The sequence below is a fragment of the Triticum dicoccoides genome, chromosome 6A, assembly GCF_002162155.2.
Source record: "Triticum dicoccoides isolate Atlit2015 ecotype Zavitan chromosome 6A, WEW_v2.0, whole genome shotgun sequence".
NCBI classification, from domain to species: Eukaryota; Viridiplantae; Streptophyta; class Magnoliopsida; order Poales; family Poaceae; genus Triticum; species Triticum dicoccoides.
The window spans coordinates 259945353-259959869 of record NC_041390.1 but is presented as its reverse complement, the minus strand read 5'-3'; the positions used below and the strand labels follow the sequence as shown (position 1 = coordinate 259959869).

At 47.5% G+C, this 14517-nt stretch overlaps 1 protein-coding gene across 1 annotated transcript in view; it reads right to left on the bottom strand.

Annotated features, from left to right (window-relative positions):
• Positions 1-12455, bottom strand: part of LOC119316749 (early nodulin-93-like) — a 20685-nt gene extending 8230 nt beyond the window's left edge. Inside the window, exons 1-3 of the mRNA XM_037591129.1 lie at positions 12269-12455; positions 11957-12018; positions 11805-11880 (exon numbers count right to left, since the gene is read on the bottom strand). Of these exons, the coding sequence (XP_037447026.1) occupies positions 11805-11880; positions 11957-12018; positions 12269-12332 (202 nt within the window). The 5' untranslated portion in view covers positions 12333-12455. The remainder of the gene's footprint in view (positions 1-11804; positions 11881-11956; positions 12019-12268) is intronic.
• Between the last annotated feature and the right edge of the window lie 2062 nt (positions 12456-14517).

Genomic DNA, 14517 nt, shown 5'->3' with positions numbered 1-14517 from the left:
CCCCCGCGCGCGCCTTCTAGCACCACCAACCCTGCTGCTCCCTCCCCTCTCCCATCCCGATCTTGACGCCTAACCCACCCCTCCCTCTCCTTTATGAGCACAGCCTGCTCCGTCGGCAGATCCTTCTGGTCGGATCTGACCGGATCGAGGCAGGGAGACCCATGCTCCCCTCATCTGGTGGGATCCCCTCCTTCGGTAGGATCTCCTCATCTGGTGAGATCCCCTCCCCATGGCTCCAACCATTAGGCAAGCACCCATAATAATTTTTTTACTGAGTAATTAATGTATTGAATGCAAGATTGCATTCTTGTAGGGACAGAGAATGGAACACCACCTTCAGTTTCTTATCTGATCCCACCTTCTGGACTCCATGAATGAAGTAAGATAATAATCCATTGGTCAATTACATTGCCTCTTTTGTTTTGCTTTGTTTGTCCCGCTTAATTCCTCATCATGGGAGATGCATGCATTAAACATAATGTTTTTTAGTGGGCATCAGACTTGGTTCAGATGGCTTTTGTTGTGAAAGAAAAGTTATCTTTCTGAAGACTGTACTAATCCTACATCACATACTTGATTTTTTTTTGCATAATTTTTTAGGCCTGATGAGTATCAACTGGCATGGGAAATTAAAGAATTGCATGAGAAGAGTGAGGACGACCAGCAGGTTGGGCTCTCTAAGGAATGCTCATACGAGCTCGCTATGGTGAGGATGGCTTAATGAATGGACATGTCAATCATGCTTAGCCAATTGGGCAGTCAGAAGTTGGAATCGAACCCGAAATTGTGGAGTCCATGCTGACAGCCCTACCAGCTGGGAGGTAGGAACAACCTTTTTCCCCTTCTTTTACAAATCAAATATTTTGATATGCAAGATTGAATATTAAGGCACTATTTTAAATCTATTTATTGAGGCAAGGACATGGAAATAACTATTTTTTTCTCACGTTCCAATGCACGGGCCGAAGGTTATGCGTGTGCAAACCCGTACATATATATCAACATTTTCGCGTGTGTGTTGGAGCTTTGTCTGTTCGTATACAATGATTAGCGCATGGGTTCTGTTGAGCCAGGATGCTTCCTGATCGGTAGGGGGTTCCCTGAAAGAGCTGGTGTGGATTGATAGCCTTTGGGTTTTTGCATGGAGTGGCCGCGATATTTATTGGGACTAGAATGAATCTGAATTATGCATAGCGATTGGCCATCTACTTAGTTATTGTAGGTGTTCTGTTTCAGATAAATATAGATATCTTTGAATCCACGAGAAACTTGCAGTATAATTCTTTAGTTCACATCCTTCTGCTTGTGCAGATCCTAAATGCATTTTTAAATGTACCATGTGATTCATTTTTCATTCTTGCTACCCTCTAGAGAAATTATTTGCTCTACCTAAAGTAGGGCTCCTGTGTTGGTATTCATGGCCGATTTGTCTAATTTATGATTAGTAAATTGTTTGGTCTAATTTACTACCTGCTTAGTCTTGGGAATGTGGATGGCTTCGATTTGTTTTGTGCTTATTCTGCTTATTGTTTGCAAGCGTAGTGTTTCTTGCACAAGCATGATGATGAGAGAATAAATCGTAGTTCTCTGAATGCATCCTTTTGCCATTAGGTGAAGTATTAGGAAAAGATCCTTTGTGCAGAGTTGAATTGTTTACATGGAAACAACCATTCGGGAATACATAGTGTTTTTTATTAGTAGAAGCAAGATATAAGCAAGATACAGGGAAATATTGGGCCTAAGAACTTCTTTTTCGGTTTGTTTACTTCTGCGGCGTGGTTGGCCCCTTAATTAGTAGGTATATATAAGCACTACTTCATATATTCGGACCCCCTATTAATAGTTTATTGCAAGATTTCTAATATTTAAGGAGGGATCCAGTCTTAATAGGTGTCTGTATGGCACTTTTGAGGACTTAATAATCGAATTTTTTCGTTGCAATTTCACACTTTCAGGAGTCTGATGGGCAGGTTATTTAGGTGTAGGGAGTAGCCTGCTGATGGTGGCCCTCACGTCCAGCTCAAATAATAGAGGGCGTGGACCTGTTGGGGGAAGCACATACACCTTGGTTTTAGTGAGCAGGTAAATTAATAATCCACATTGTTTACTCTATGATTTTGCTTTGATGTTGTTGCTATGATCCAGAACACTGATAAATACTTCTCTCCATTTCACAATGATACGCCTGTTAATGTACTATTGTGTATGCTCTTACTATTCTACACAATTTGGATTATATCATGTCATCGTTGTTGACATATATTGGATTCTTCTGGTTGTTAATAGGTAGGAACCTCCTCTTACTTCGACAGAATCAGGAACCCCTTCTTTCAGATTCAGTTGATCATCATGTTTGTCGTTCAATAAGTAGAGGCTCACTGTCTGTGTGTGCGCAGGTTTCCGAAGAAAGAAACACTCAATGCCATTTGGTTGTTTTCAATGTGCCAATCTCTACATTCATAGTACATCATTGAGTTTTACCTTCAACTAGACTCTTTCTGCGTTGGTGATTATTTATTTATTCCTTTACAGTTTAGATTAGCTCTCTAACCATTTTGCAGCCTCCTTTTTCTGCACTTATTCAACTACTTATTTAATGTACTCATATCTCGCCAATGGTGTACTTATTGTTGTGTGTAATTTAATGTGAGGCACTGCACTCATCCGTGCCGGCATTATTGAAATGAAGGGCAACATGATGGAAGGCTGGAGCTGCGATTAGATTTCTCCAAGATATGACAGTGTTTGTAGTCATGGTTCTGGTAACTGTCTTCGATCTCCATGTGCTAACTGTTTGTGAAGACGGAAATGCGAGTAATGTTCTTCTTAGTGATGCTCTTTCCCTTTTGATTCGTACACTGCTAAACTGACCACTGATCTCTAACCACTTTGATTCGTAGATTGCTGAATTACCCACATGAACTCTTGTTGCCACACTTCGTAAACTGCTGAATTTCCCATTATGTCGCTTGCACCTGTGCCATATGGGGAGTGTCTATTGTGTTTTTAACCCGTCAGCTAAGTAGATATTATGTTATCAGTGGCTTGATTTTAGTCCACAACCACATCTGTTGTATCGATCTGTCCTTGGAATTTTATTTTCTCCCTGTTTAGTTGGGAGATTTTTATGTGTTTTCTATTTAGCCTGCTAAGTAAGTATTATGGGTAAAAGCATGATGGTATTTTGTGGTATATTGACTCCATCCTTTCTCAGTGTCGTGGCCAATTACTACACAGTAGCCATTTGCTTGCATATCTGTACTGGAAAGTCTGGAACATATTTAAATTCATTTATTACTAATTAATTGCCTATGTTTCCCATCAACTATAAGGTAAGTTACCAGGTACATTTTTATGGTTAATTATTGTTTCATAATTCTCCTTGCATCTTCATTGTATCGGCAAACTCCCCTAATCTCATTTGGTGAAAATTCTTAACCTTGGTATTCTCACTGAAAGTTCCTGATACTGTACGAAGTTATCAACATTTGGTTTGCTCGTGTCTCGTGGAATAAGAAGTTTTAGCGCTGTGTATGGAAGAACAAGCGGCGCGCTCGCTTGGACCTTTGACAATGCCATTATTATTTCTTACGCAAATGTTTTTTGCTCTTCCTGAGAGTGTGGTGCTTAAGACATGATCTATACATGTCAAAATGATGCTTTATTGTTCTCTGAATCTGTTTATATCTGTTTCGTGACCTGAAGTAGTATATTGAGTTGTAAATAGCCACAGTAAGGGAATAATTTCAGGTCAAAACTTTTCTTTGTAATGGTCGTAATCTAGCTGTGCAACCAACGTTTCTAAAGTAATGACCCTTTGTTCAAAGAAGCACATTGTTTACACATGGTAAGTGTACTTTATTCTTTAGAAAAAATTGTTATTGAAGGCCAGGCTTGATCGTATTCCTTTTGCTTTGTTGTTTCACTCGAGTGTTTCCTTTCGCTATCGTATTGGAAAGGAGAGTTGTCAGGAAAACAAATAAGAATTCATTTCACCATCGAATGAGGGATGAGACTAACTAGAGACATTATTAATTGTATTTTTAATTGACATTACTAATTATTATGCGTTTAAAAAGGTTGGAACGAGAAAGAGGATGGTGATGGTCTAAACCCGCGTGCACTCAACAATCGTCTCTTCTAAACGTCTCTTCTAAATCCTGTGCAGATTAACAAACGTCTCTTCTAATCCTGTATCAGTGTTGTCTTGTCCTTGGTTTTGACCACTATGTCATCCATATATGCTTCCACATTTCTGTGCAACTAAGGTTCAAAACCAATCTGGACTGCTCTTGCAAATGTTGAACCAGTACTTTTCAATCCAAAAGGCATATGTATGAAGCAGTACATGCCACATGGAGTAATAAATGCGGTCTTCTCTTCATCTTCTTTTGACATGAAAATCTGGTGATACCCGGAGTAGGCATCAAAAGAAACGACAGCAAGTCACATCCAGCAATGGAGTCAACAATTTGGTCGATGCGCGGCAAGGGAAATGGGTCTTTCTGGCAAGCTTTATTTACATCTGTTTAGTCAATGCAAAGACGCCACTTGCCATTCGCCTTGCGCACAACAAATGAATTGGCCAACCACGTAGGATGGAGTACACCTCTGACCAAACTTGCCGCTTCCAACTTCTTTATTTCTTCGGCAATAAATCGTTCCCGTTCCAAAGCTTGCTTCCGCACCTTCTGCTTGACGGGCCGCGCGTGAGGGCAGACGGCAAGGTGGTGCTCAATTACCTCCCTGGGAACATCGGGGATGTCAGATGGTTGCCATGCAAACACATCGACATTCGCCCGCAGGAAGACAACGAGCGCGCTTTCCTATTTGTCCTCAAGGATGGAACTTATGGTGAAAGTTCCCCCCGTGTCGTCCTCCTTACGGACACGTTCTTGGTCTCTGGTGGAGCAGCCTTGTTCTTCGACGGGAGCACAGCACTCCAAAGAGGCACGCTTGCCGGAGTCGGTAGTCTTGCCAGTCTTCCTCCTCTTCTTCCCCGGGAGCTTAGTCGGCAGGAGCAAGTGCCTTGGCGGCAGATGCTGTAACTGCTTCCCGGTGAAGTTGTTCAGCGCAAACCAGCGCATCCTTGTCAGAATGGATGGTGATGACGCTCATCGGCCCTAGCATCTTCAACGTGTTGTATGCATAGTGGGATGCTGCCATGAATTTTGCCAAGGCCGAGCGGCCAAGGATCTCATTATATGGCAATGGAATCTTGACGATGTCGAAGACAATCATCTCTATCCTGTAGTTGAGTTCGCTGCCAAATGTCACCGACAGAGTTATCTTGCCCTTTGGCTGGCTCCTTCCTGGATCGATCCCTTGGAACGTGCCAGTCTTCTTCATCAGATCATCATCAGAAATCTATAGCTTCTTGATCACATCAGGTGAAATCAAGTTGAGACCAGCCCCACCATCAACCAACATTTTTGTCACTTTGAGGTTGTGGATTGTTGGTGAAAAATAGCAAGCACCCGACCGCAATTGTGCAATCAGGGTGATCCTCAGCGTCAAAAATGATGGGCGTGTTGGACCATCTCAATGGCTTCTAGGCATCAACAGCTGGTTCTGCCGCATTGACTTCACGCGCCCACTTCTTGAGTTGGCAATGAGAGGAGTGCAAAGATGCACCTCCGTCAATGCATATTGCTTCTGTGGCTTTCTGGAACTCATGTTCACTGGACTCGTCTTCATCCTCTTCGTCCTCGTCATCATCATCCTCTTTCTTGTCTCAACCTCTAGCAAGCTTCACCCTCTGATGCTTGGTCTTGCCGCGGCGACCTCCTCGGCCACCACATTTCTTGCCGGACCCACTTGCACCGTCAGCCTTCTCCTTATCTCTCTTCTCATACTCAGCCTTCTACTTCTCGGCAAGCTGCTCAACTTGCCGGCAGTCTTGAAGGTCATGGCTCTTGGTGCGGTGGATCTTGCAATACTGCTTGCCGGAGCCCCCGATCTGGTCAGCAGCCGCCAAGGCTTGGCACGACGCGCACCCGGCAACCTCTTTGCCGAAGCTCTCAGCCTTAGCCTTCTGTCGGGGCCACTATTGCTGGATCCCTCTACGGCGAGCACAACTTTACCCTTGCGATTCCTGTTGCGCTTGCGTTGCGGTTCTTCTTCGGGGCGGTGGCAGCATCATCGTCTTTTGAATCAAACCCTGCGCCAACCTCCTCCCCAGGAAGTCTTCTTCCTTCCTCAGCCCGTGCACACTTGTCAGCCAGAGCATAGAGCTCAGCGACATCCCCCACCTTGTTCATGGCCATCTCTTCCTGCATCTTGCGGTTTCTCACATTCTGTCGGAACATGGCAATGATTGCTGCGGGGTGGACATCGGGAATGTTGCGTTGTACACGGCCGAATCTCTGTATGTACTTGTGGAGCGACTCATCTTCTTTCTGCAGTATCAACTGCAGATCAGTTTCTTGGCCTGGAGCTTTGCGAAGCCCCAGCAGCTTGCACTGCAATGGTGTAAATGCTTAAAGCATCTCTAGCAGCCCCGCAAAAAGCCCCGACCCGCAAAATAACCGCCAAAATGTGGGTCGGCGCTGAAAATCCCGCCCGAACAGACCCCCCAAACGCGGCCAGCCCACAAAAAATTTTAAGGGGCGCGGCAAAATCTTGACCCCAACCGCGAATACGCAGGTTTCCGCCTCGCCCCTACGGTGCCCCGTATCACAAGAAAGCGGTTGGCGGGAGGGACATTTCAGCCCGCCCCCTTTCCTCACCCCTTTCCGCCGCCACCCGCCATTGGTTTCACCCGTCCGCCGCCACCGATTCCGGCCAAATCTATGGGCGGAATCACGCCGCGGGGGCGTCCCCCATCCTCGACCACCGATACGCTGCACCCCCCCGGGATCCGGCGAGACGAGCCCGCCCTTGGTCGTCGTCGTCGCCGGGGATCGACCGCCCTTGAGTCGCCCGAGATCGCCCGCCCCACTGGTGAGTGTTTGATTGTGCTTTGTGCCGAGCGCTATGCATAGTTGATTAACGCGGCGTGCGATTTTTGTTCATGTAGATGGAATTGAGCCCGTGCAAGAAGTTTTTGCTCGATGATTCGTCCGATTCGAACGACTCGGATGTTGAGACGCTGCTTGCAAACTATCGGCAACAGACGTTGGTGATGGTGCTTGCCGTGAAGGAGCACGAAGACGAGAACCGAAAGAGGCGGCGAGGATCGACCGTCAGGCGTCTTTGCATTCCTCGAAATCGACATCTCGAGAACGAGATGTTGATGCAAGACTACTTCGCGGAGAATCCAACATATCCACCACACCTCTTCCGGAGAAGGTACCGAATGCACCGATCTCTCTTTGTGAAAATTGTTCAAGCTTGCGAGGCAAATTGTCGATATTTTACTCAAAGAAGAAATGTCGCGGGCTTGAAGGGATTTAGTGCATATCAGAAAATCTCGGCAGCTATGCGGATGATTGCATATGACGTTCCGGCTGACTATGCTGATGAGTACCTTCTCATTGGTGAAGATACCACAATTCAGTTAGTGCGTAGGTTTGCCAAAGTGATCATCCGTGTCTTTGGTCCTGAATATCTTCGGGCACCCAACGAGGATGACACAAAAAAAATTGATGGCATCTAATGAGAGGAGAGGTTGGCCTGGCATGCTAGGTAGCATTGATTGTATGCATTGGACTTGATTGCCCGAAGGCATGGCAGGGAATGTATTGTGGCAAGTTTCGTGATGCAACAATTGTGCTAGAGGCCGTAGCATCCGAGGATTTATGGATTTGGCATTGCTTTTTTTGGCATGCCGGGCACTCTCAATGATATCAATGTGTTGCGATGGTCTCATTTGTTTGCTAGGCTTGCTAGTGGTGATGCTCCTGCTTGCAACTACTGGTAGGAACAGGATCCCTACCAGGGCGTGGTCTCAGGTTGTAGGGGTGGAAGGAGGGATGACGTGGAGGAAGGCGTTGTCACCGGCGCTGGGGCGCCGTCATTGCGTGCGTGCGCGAGAGAGAGAGAGCAGGGCGGCGGTTAGGGTTAGGTCTCCCGGCTCCCTAAGGAAGCCGAGCAAATATGATTGCTTCTTGCTTAATCCCAAAACGGGTCCTTACACGAGTTTATATAATCCTCCTAATAAGATAATTGGGCTAAGCCCCTAATAACGATAAGATAAACTAGGCCACAACTGACTGGGCTAAGCCCCTAATATGCCGGTCATAACATCTCTCCCCGCCTGCACAAACAGCTCGTCCTCGAACTGGAAGGCGGGGAAGATCAACGATCGCTAATCACCTCTGCGTCAACTGGGGCGGGCTGGTCGCCGAGCCCAACGGCGGCGGGGTCCTCCTCAATGTAGTCTGCAGCCTCCAGGTAGAAGAGTCGTGGGCAGACGTGGCCTGATATGTAGGGCTTGTCGCAGTTGAAGCACAACCCTTGGCGGCAACGCTCGAATTGCTCAGCCGGGGTGAGCCGGCGGAACGGGCGCGCCGCGGAAGCCTAGGCAGGCCAACCCTGCGCGGAAACTTCCGACCAGGGTGGCGGCCTAGCGGCCCGGGGCGGTGGCGCCTGCTGGATGGCTACCGCGCGACGCTCGAACGCACGGGCGTAGTACATGGCCGTCTGGAGGCCCTGTGGCCCGCGCATCTCCACGTCCACGCGGATGTGGTCCGGTAGGCCGCCAACGAAGAGCTCAGCCCGCTGACAAAGCTCACCTAACTACCTGCCCACTCGACACCTAATCGACAAGTGACAACCTGATCGAGGTGGGGCAGTGGCAAGGTGATGATATTCTTGCCAAGCTCGGAGCTTGCCAGGCTTGAATCTTCATGGGTTCTCCCCAGCAAGGATCTTTCCGGGTCCTCGAGCCATATCTTCAATATTTCTAATCTCTAGCTCGGAGATCTCCTTTGTATGCTTGTAATCTGATCTTGAGTTTTAGCTTTAGTTATCCTCCGGCAAGCCTTGTCGTCGGGACTCGGGAAGGCTACTACTGCATGTGCATAAGTCTGGGGTATCAAAGACCCAATTCTTAATACACCGACAAGTACTGCAACATGGATACAGGAGCCAAACATCTTCGACCCAACGTATGTCGTGCCAGGAGGACTCGGGGAACGATGGGGCTTGTTGATGCGACAGTCGTTGTTGTCGGCGATGGCGGTGAGGTTGTCTCCCTCCAGGTTGTGACAGACTTGGCATCTTGTCTCGAGAGTCTTGCACATCATGGTCCAGGTTGATTTACAAATGGGTGGCCAACCAGTTCTGGATCCGTAGATGACTTTTCTTGTGCTATAAGATGGTGACCCGCCCAAATCTTCTAGGAAGACTCAAGTCATGGGCCTGGCCTACCCCATGGTTATTTGGCCTTATTCATCCTCCTTGACTATACTCGGGTGTTCCTCCTTGACTATACTCGGGTGTTCCTCCTTACATCGTCAGGGTGCATCCAAGGTGCTTGACGACGGCAACTGCGCCCCCACATGCACAACCCTTGATCTCTCTCTCCTCCAGAATCGATGGCATCCACAAATAGGTCCTCGGGCACCTCATCCTCGATGCCTTACGATGCAGTCTCTTTGGACTTCTTGGTGGAATAATCAAAGATGATGGAGAGGAGCTGCTTTTGGGGCAGTTCTAGGGGCGATGGCTGTAGCAGCTGAGGGGATTAGGTAGGGGAATTTGATGGTATCACCGAGTATGGCTGGGAATGATAGACCAAGGTTCAAGGCCAAGGCCAAGTGGACCAATGACAATATATGTCGTGCAAAAGCCATTGAAGCCAAGGTGGGTTCACTCCTACTTGAGCTCCCTATGCATTTGGATGAGGCATGGCTACTACCTCAAGAGTGGAACCTTGTGTTTGATTAGGCATGATGATGACCACCACGGAGAAGTGACAAAGGATTGCAAAGTCCATGAGGAGGAGCAAAGAGAAGAAGCTGGAGCCCAAAGATCCAAAACTGGAAAAGCCTCTGGACACCCAGAGGCCCTGGCCACCAGGAGAAATTCTCTAGATACCTCGGGTCCCGGCCTCCAAACCCCCAGGTCCACGACCCCCTGCCGACCAACTTTCTAGATACTAGGTCTACAGGTTCCATAACCCCCAGGTCCCCGTGTCCATAGTGTACCCTGTGGCCCTGGTCTTGTCGGTGTGCAAATGATGGGAAATGTTCCTTGTACCCCTCCCTTCTCTCTTCCCTATTACCTATATATTGTGTACCTCCTTTTTCTAGGGTTAGCTAAGCATAGAGTAAAACTTGAGGGAGCTTTGCTCAATCTATATCCTCTTAGTAGGATCAAGGCTTCCTCATTGGGGAAGAATCCTATGGATTTCAAAACCTCAACATCTTAGAAGTTGGAAGAACTATCTCAAGACCTCCAACTCTGCTAGAGATTTGGAGAAGAACTATCCTTGTTGTTCTTGGATCTAAGATGCATCTCTTAGATTGACTTGCGTTTTGAGGAGTAATTGGAGTGGATCTTGTCCTTTGAATGATTTTCATCTTGGTTTCCCTTTTTCGCCCTTGATTCTTGTGTTGCTTCTCAAATCGACCTCCAATTCGTGAAGATCGAGCCACCCTAGCGGCTTGCCCGGTATCAGGGCAGCTGCATCGTTCTGTACCAAGGAGAGAGAGTAGTGTACGGGAGAGAGACAGAGAAGATGGCAAGCTTAGAATGGGCTTGACCAGGCCTAGTACCACTAATGTGCAATTGACAATCGCTCTCCTAAGATTCCAACTCCCAATACATGTAAATTAAAAAAATTCTTGCCTTGGTTGAATTGGTATTGCAACCTAGTTCAATACCTGGGGTAGAATATCTACATCAAAACAAAGCCTAACTAATTTTGGTTCACCAAAAGTGATGACCAAATCTGGTAACGAGATGTTCGGTTTTGGTCATGGTTCTTTGGTTTGGGACTCCGATTCTCGGTTAATATGCCCACTATATAAGGTGATATGCTCAGAAAATGCATACTATTATTTCACCCATCTTACTCCTCACTGGTCAGCACAAGATAATGACAGTAGCCAACGGAATTTTCTTTACAAAAGTAAAAGCTTCACAAATTAAAGAGTTAAATCCAATATCTCACCTTTTGTTAGTACTAGTAAATGTGTAGCAATGCACGTTGATATTAGCCTGTATATTTATTACATGGGGATATTAGATAGGATATTATTTGCGCGTCAATTATGTGATTAGCGCTGATGTTTATATTTGGTATGATATTGGTTGCATGTTAAAAATGTTGAGCGCTCACCATTGAAGCAATCTAGATCGTTGGATTGACCTGATTTGATGGCCGAGATTAGTTGGATCTGCCCCTTGGGTCTTTTTATATTGGTATAAATATAGATATGCGCGTGTAAAAGAGTCAACCATGAAAGAATTGCAGAATGTTTTTTGCTGGACGTGAATGTTATGTTTTACATCAACATGATGAGCCACTCTAACAGGATATGTAAAGTTAATCCAATCTAGAGTAGATAATTATACACACACACACACAGGAAACAGCAGTAAAATGATAAACTGGAAACATAATCTGCACCCCGAAGCTGCCAAAGTGCATGAGATTGGTCAAAAAAATGAACAAAGAAAAGTGTATGTCAATCATAGAGAACCGGTGCATTGAAAATTATTGAAGACTAGCATTGTTTGTGAAAACAGGGCCAGGTGGCATAAGAAGATATATGGCCATGCACATAACTGAATAAGGGGACAATATGATATTGTTGTATGCAAAATAAGGTCTATATGATGTTGCCAGTGCATGAAAGTAGACTACAGCCAGAACTACACTAGCTCGGCAAAGACAGTTTTGAGTAGCATAGTACCTGCCGATATGATGAGTGCTTGTGCGGTGTAGTTCAGATTATGCTTAGCCCAAGGAAGGACACGGCAAGCAACCAACTGCACAAAATTAAATTTAACAGAGGTCAGAATATATGCAAGTATGCACACAAGAATTCAGCACACAAATACGCACCGTGGGAACCGCAACCACAGTACCAGCAATGGCGGCGTTCTTCCCTCCCAACAAGACAGCCTCTGCAACAAGATAACGCATCAGGGAATCCAGGAATCATCTTCCGCTTCCCACACTGAGAGCAGAAATCACGCATCAGGGAATCCAGGCAGACACGAGACCCCATGTCCACCTACCATAGCGCAAGAACAAGAATCTATCCATCCGGTTGGACCAAACAACCGCGTTCCGCCTTGGTTTCCCGATGGATCTGCGATGGTGTGGCCCGGTGGTGGAACTGAGAGAGGAAGAGCGAGAGGGTCTTTGGGGTACCTCGGACGGCAGCGCTGGATTCCTCCTCCTTGGGGGATCGGACTAAGAAATTCCTGGCGGCCATGGCTCCTCGCTCCGTTCTGTTTCTTCTCCCTGGCGGCTCCTTTCCCCTATAGCTCTCTTCCGATTGAAGGAAACGGTGGGTGACCCGAGTTGCCTTGTTTCCGCTGTTGGTGCGGCCCGACTTTGCGACCTGTAAGGGCATCTCCAGCCCTTGCCCTCAGGGACGTGTAAAAGCGCCGTCTAGGATGAGCCGGTGCAAAAAATGACCATGGAGCAAGTCGGTCCCCAGCCATCGGCCTCAGGCGCGTATTAAAATAAAAAAAGAAGAGCCGTTCGGCAAAGTTATAATAAAAACTAGTTAAATTTCGGTCAAACATAGCAAATTTCGGTGAAATTCACGCATTTTCATTACATTAACCTAATCTAAAAAAAGGGGCTGAAGTCGTCGCCGCCGTTGCCGCCATCGTCGTCGTCGGCCTTCTCCTCCTCGACGCGGGCGCCTCTGCTGGACCCCTGCCCGGCGTCGCCATGGCGGACTGGCGGCGGCGCGTCGTCGTCCTCGTCGCTGTCGCATAAGACGACGACCCCCGTCTTCATCGCGGCCGCGTCGGCGCTCCTCGAAGCGGCGCAGGGCGGCGCGCTGGCACTCCTTCTTCTTCTCCCGGCGCGCCTTTTCCATCGCAATGGAGTCCTGGCGCGCCCATTCTAGGGCCGCGTCGTCGTCGTCGAACTCCGCCTTCACCGGCGCCAGCCCCGGCTTCATCTTTGGCTTGACGAAGCGCGGAGGAGCCGACGAGGAGGAGGCGCGCCGGCCGCCCTCGTTGATGACGATGCCGACGCTGCGAGTGCGCCGACCGACTGGGGGAGGGAGCGCTCGCCGTCGGTCAGGGAGGCGCGCGCGACCTCGACCTCCTCGGCGAAGTACCTGGGCTTCGCCATGGCGTCGGGTAACGGGGGAACGGGCACTCCCCCGTCGCTGAGCCGCCACCCCGTCGGCCCGGCGCGCATGTCTGGCGGCGCCGGGATGTTCGCCTGGAACAGGAGCCAGGACTCCTGTTCGCGGAGTGAACGGCGGCCGAAACCGTTCGCCGCCGCCTCGTCTCCGGGGAAGCGCTCTACCATGGCGACGGGTTCGGCGGTGGTAGAGAGGGAGAGAGAGGGGTGAAGGAAATATGCCCTAGAGGCAATAATAAAGTTATTATTTATTTCCTTATATCATGATAGATGTTTATTATTCATGCTAGAATTGTATTAACCGGAAACATAATACATGTGTGAATACATAGACAAACAGAGTGTCACTAGTATTCCTCTACTTGACTAGCTCGTTAATCAAAGATGGTTATGTTTCCTAACCATGGACAAAGAGTTGTTATTTGCTTAACGGGATCACATCATTAGGTGAATGATCTAATTGACATGACCCATTCCATTAGTTTAGCACCCGATCGTTTAGTATGTTGCTATTGCTTTCTTCATGACTTATACATGTTCCTATGACTATGAGATTATGCAACTCCCGTTTGCCAGAGGAACACTTTGTGTGCTACCAAACGTCACAACGTAACTGGGTGATTATAAAGGTGCTCTACAGGTGTCTCCAAAGGTACATGTTGGGTTGGCATATTTCGAGATTAGGATTTGTCACTCCGATTGTCGGAGAGGTATCTCTGGGCCCTCTCGGTAATACACATCACATAAGCCTTGCAAGCATTGCAACTAATGAGTTAGTTGTGAGATGATGTATTACGAAACGAGTAAAGAGACTTGCCGGTAACGAGATTGAACTAGGTATGGGATACCGACGATCGAATCTCGGGCAAGTAACATATCGATGACAAAGGGAACAACGTATGTTGTTATGCGGTCTGACCGATAAAAGATCTTCGTAGAATATGTAGGAGCCAATATGAGCATCCAGGTTCCGCTATTGGTTATTGACCGGAGACGTGTCTCGGTCATGTCTACATTGTTCTCGAACCCGTAGGGTCCGCACGCTTAAGGTTTCTATGACAGTTATATTATGAGTTTATGAGTTTTGATGTACTGAAGTTAGTTCGGAGTCTCGGATGTGATCACGGACATAACGAGGAATGGTCGAGACATAAAGATTGATATATTGGACGGCTATATTCGGACACGGAAGTGTTCCGGGGAAGTTTCGGATAAAACCGGAGCACCGGGGGGTTACCGGAACCCCCCGGGGGGTTAGTGGGCCTCATGGGCCTAAAGTGGAGAAGAGGAGG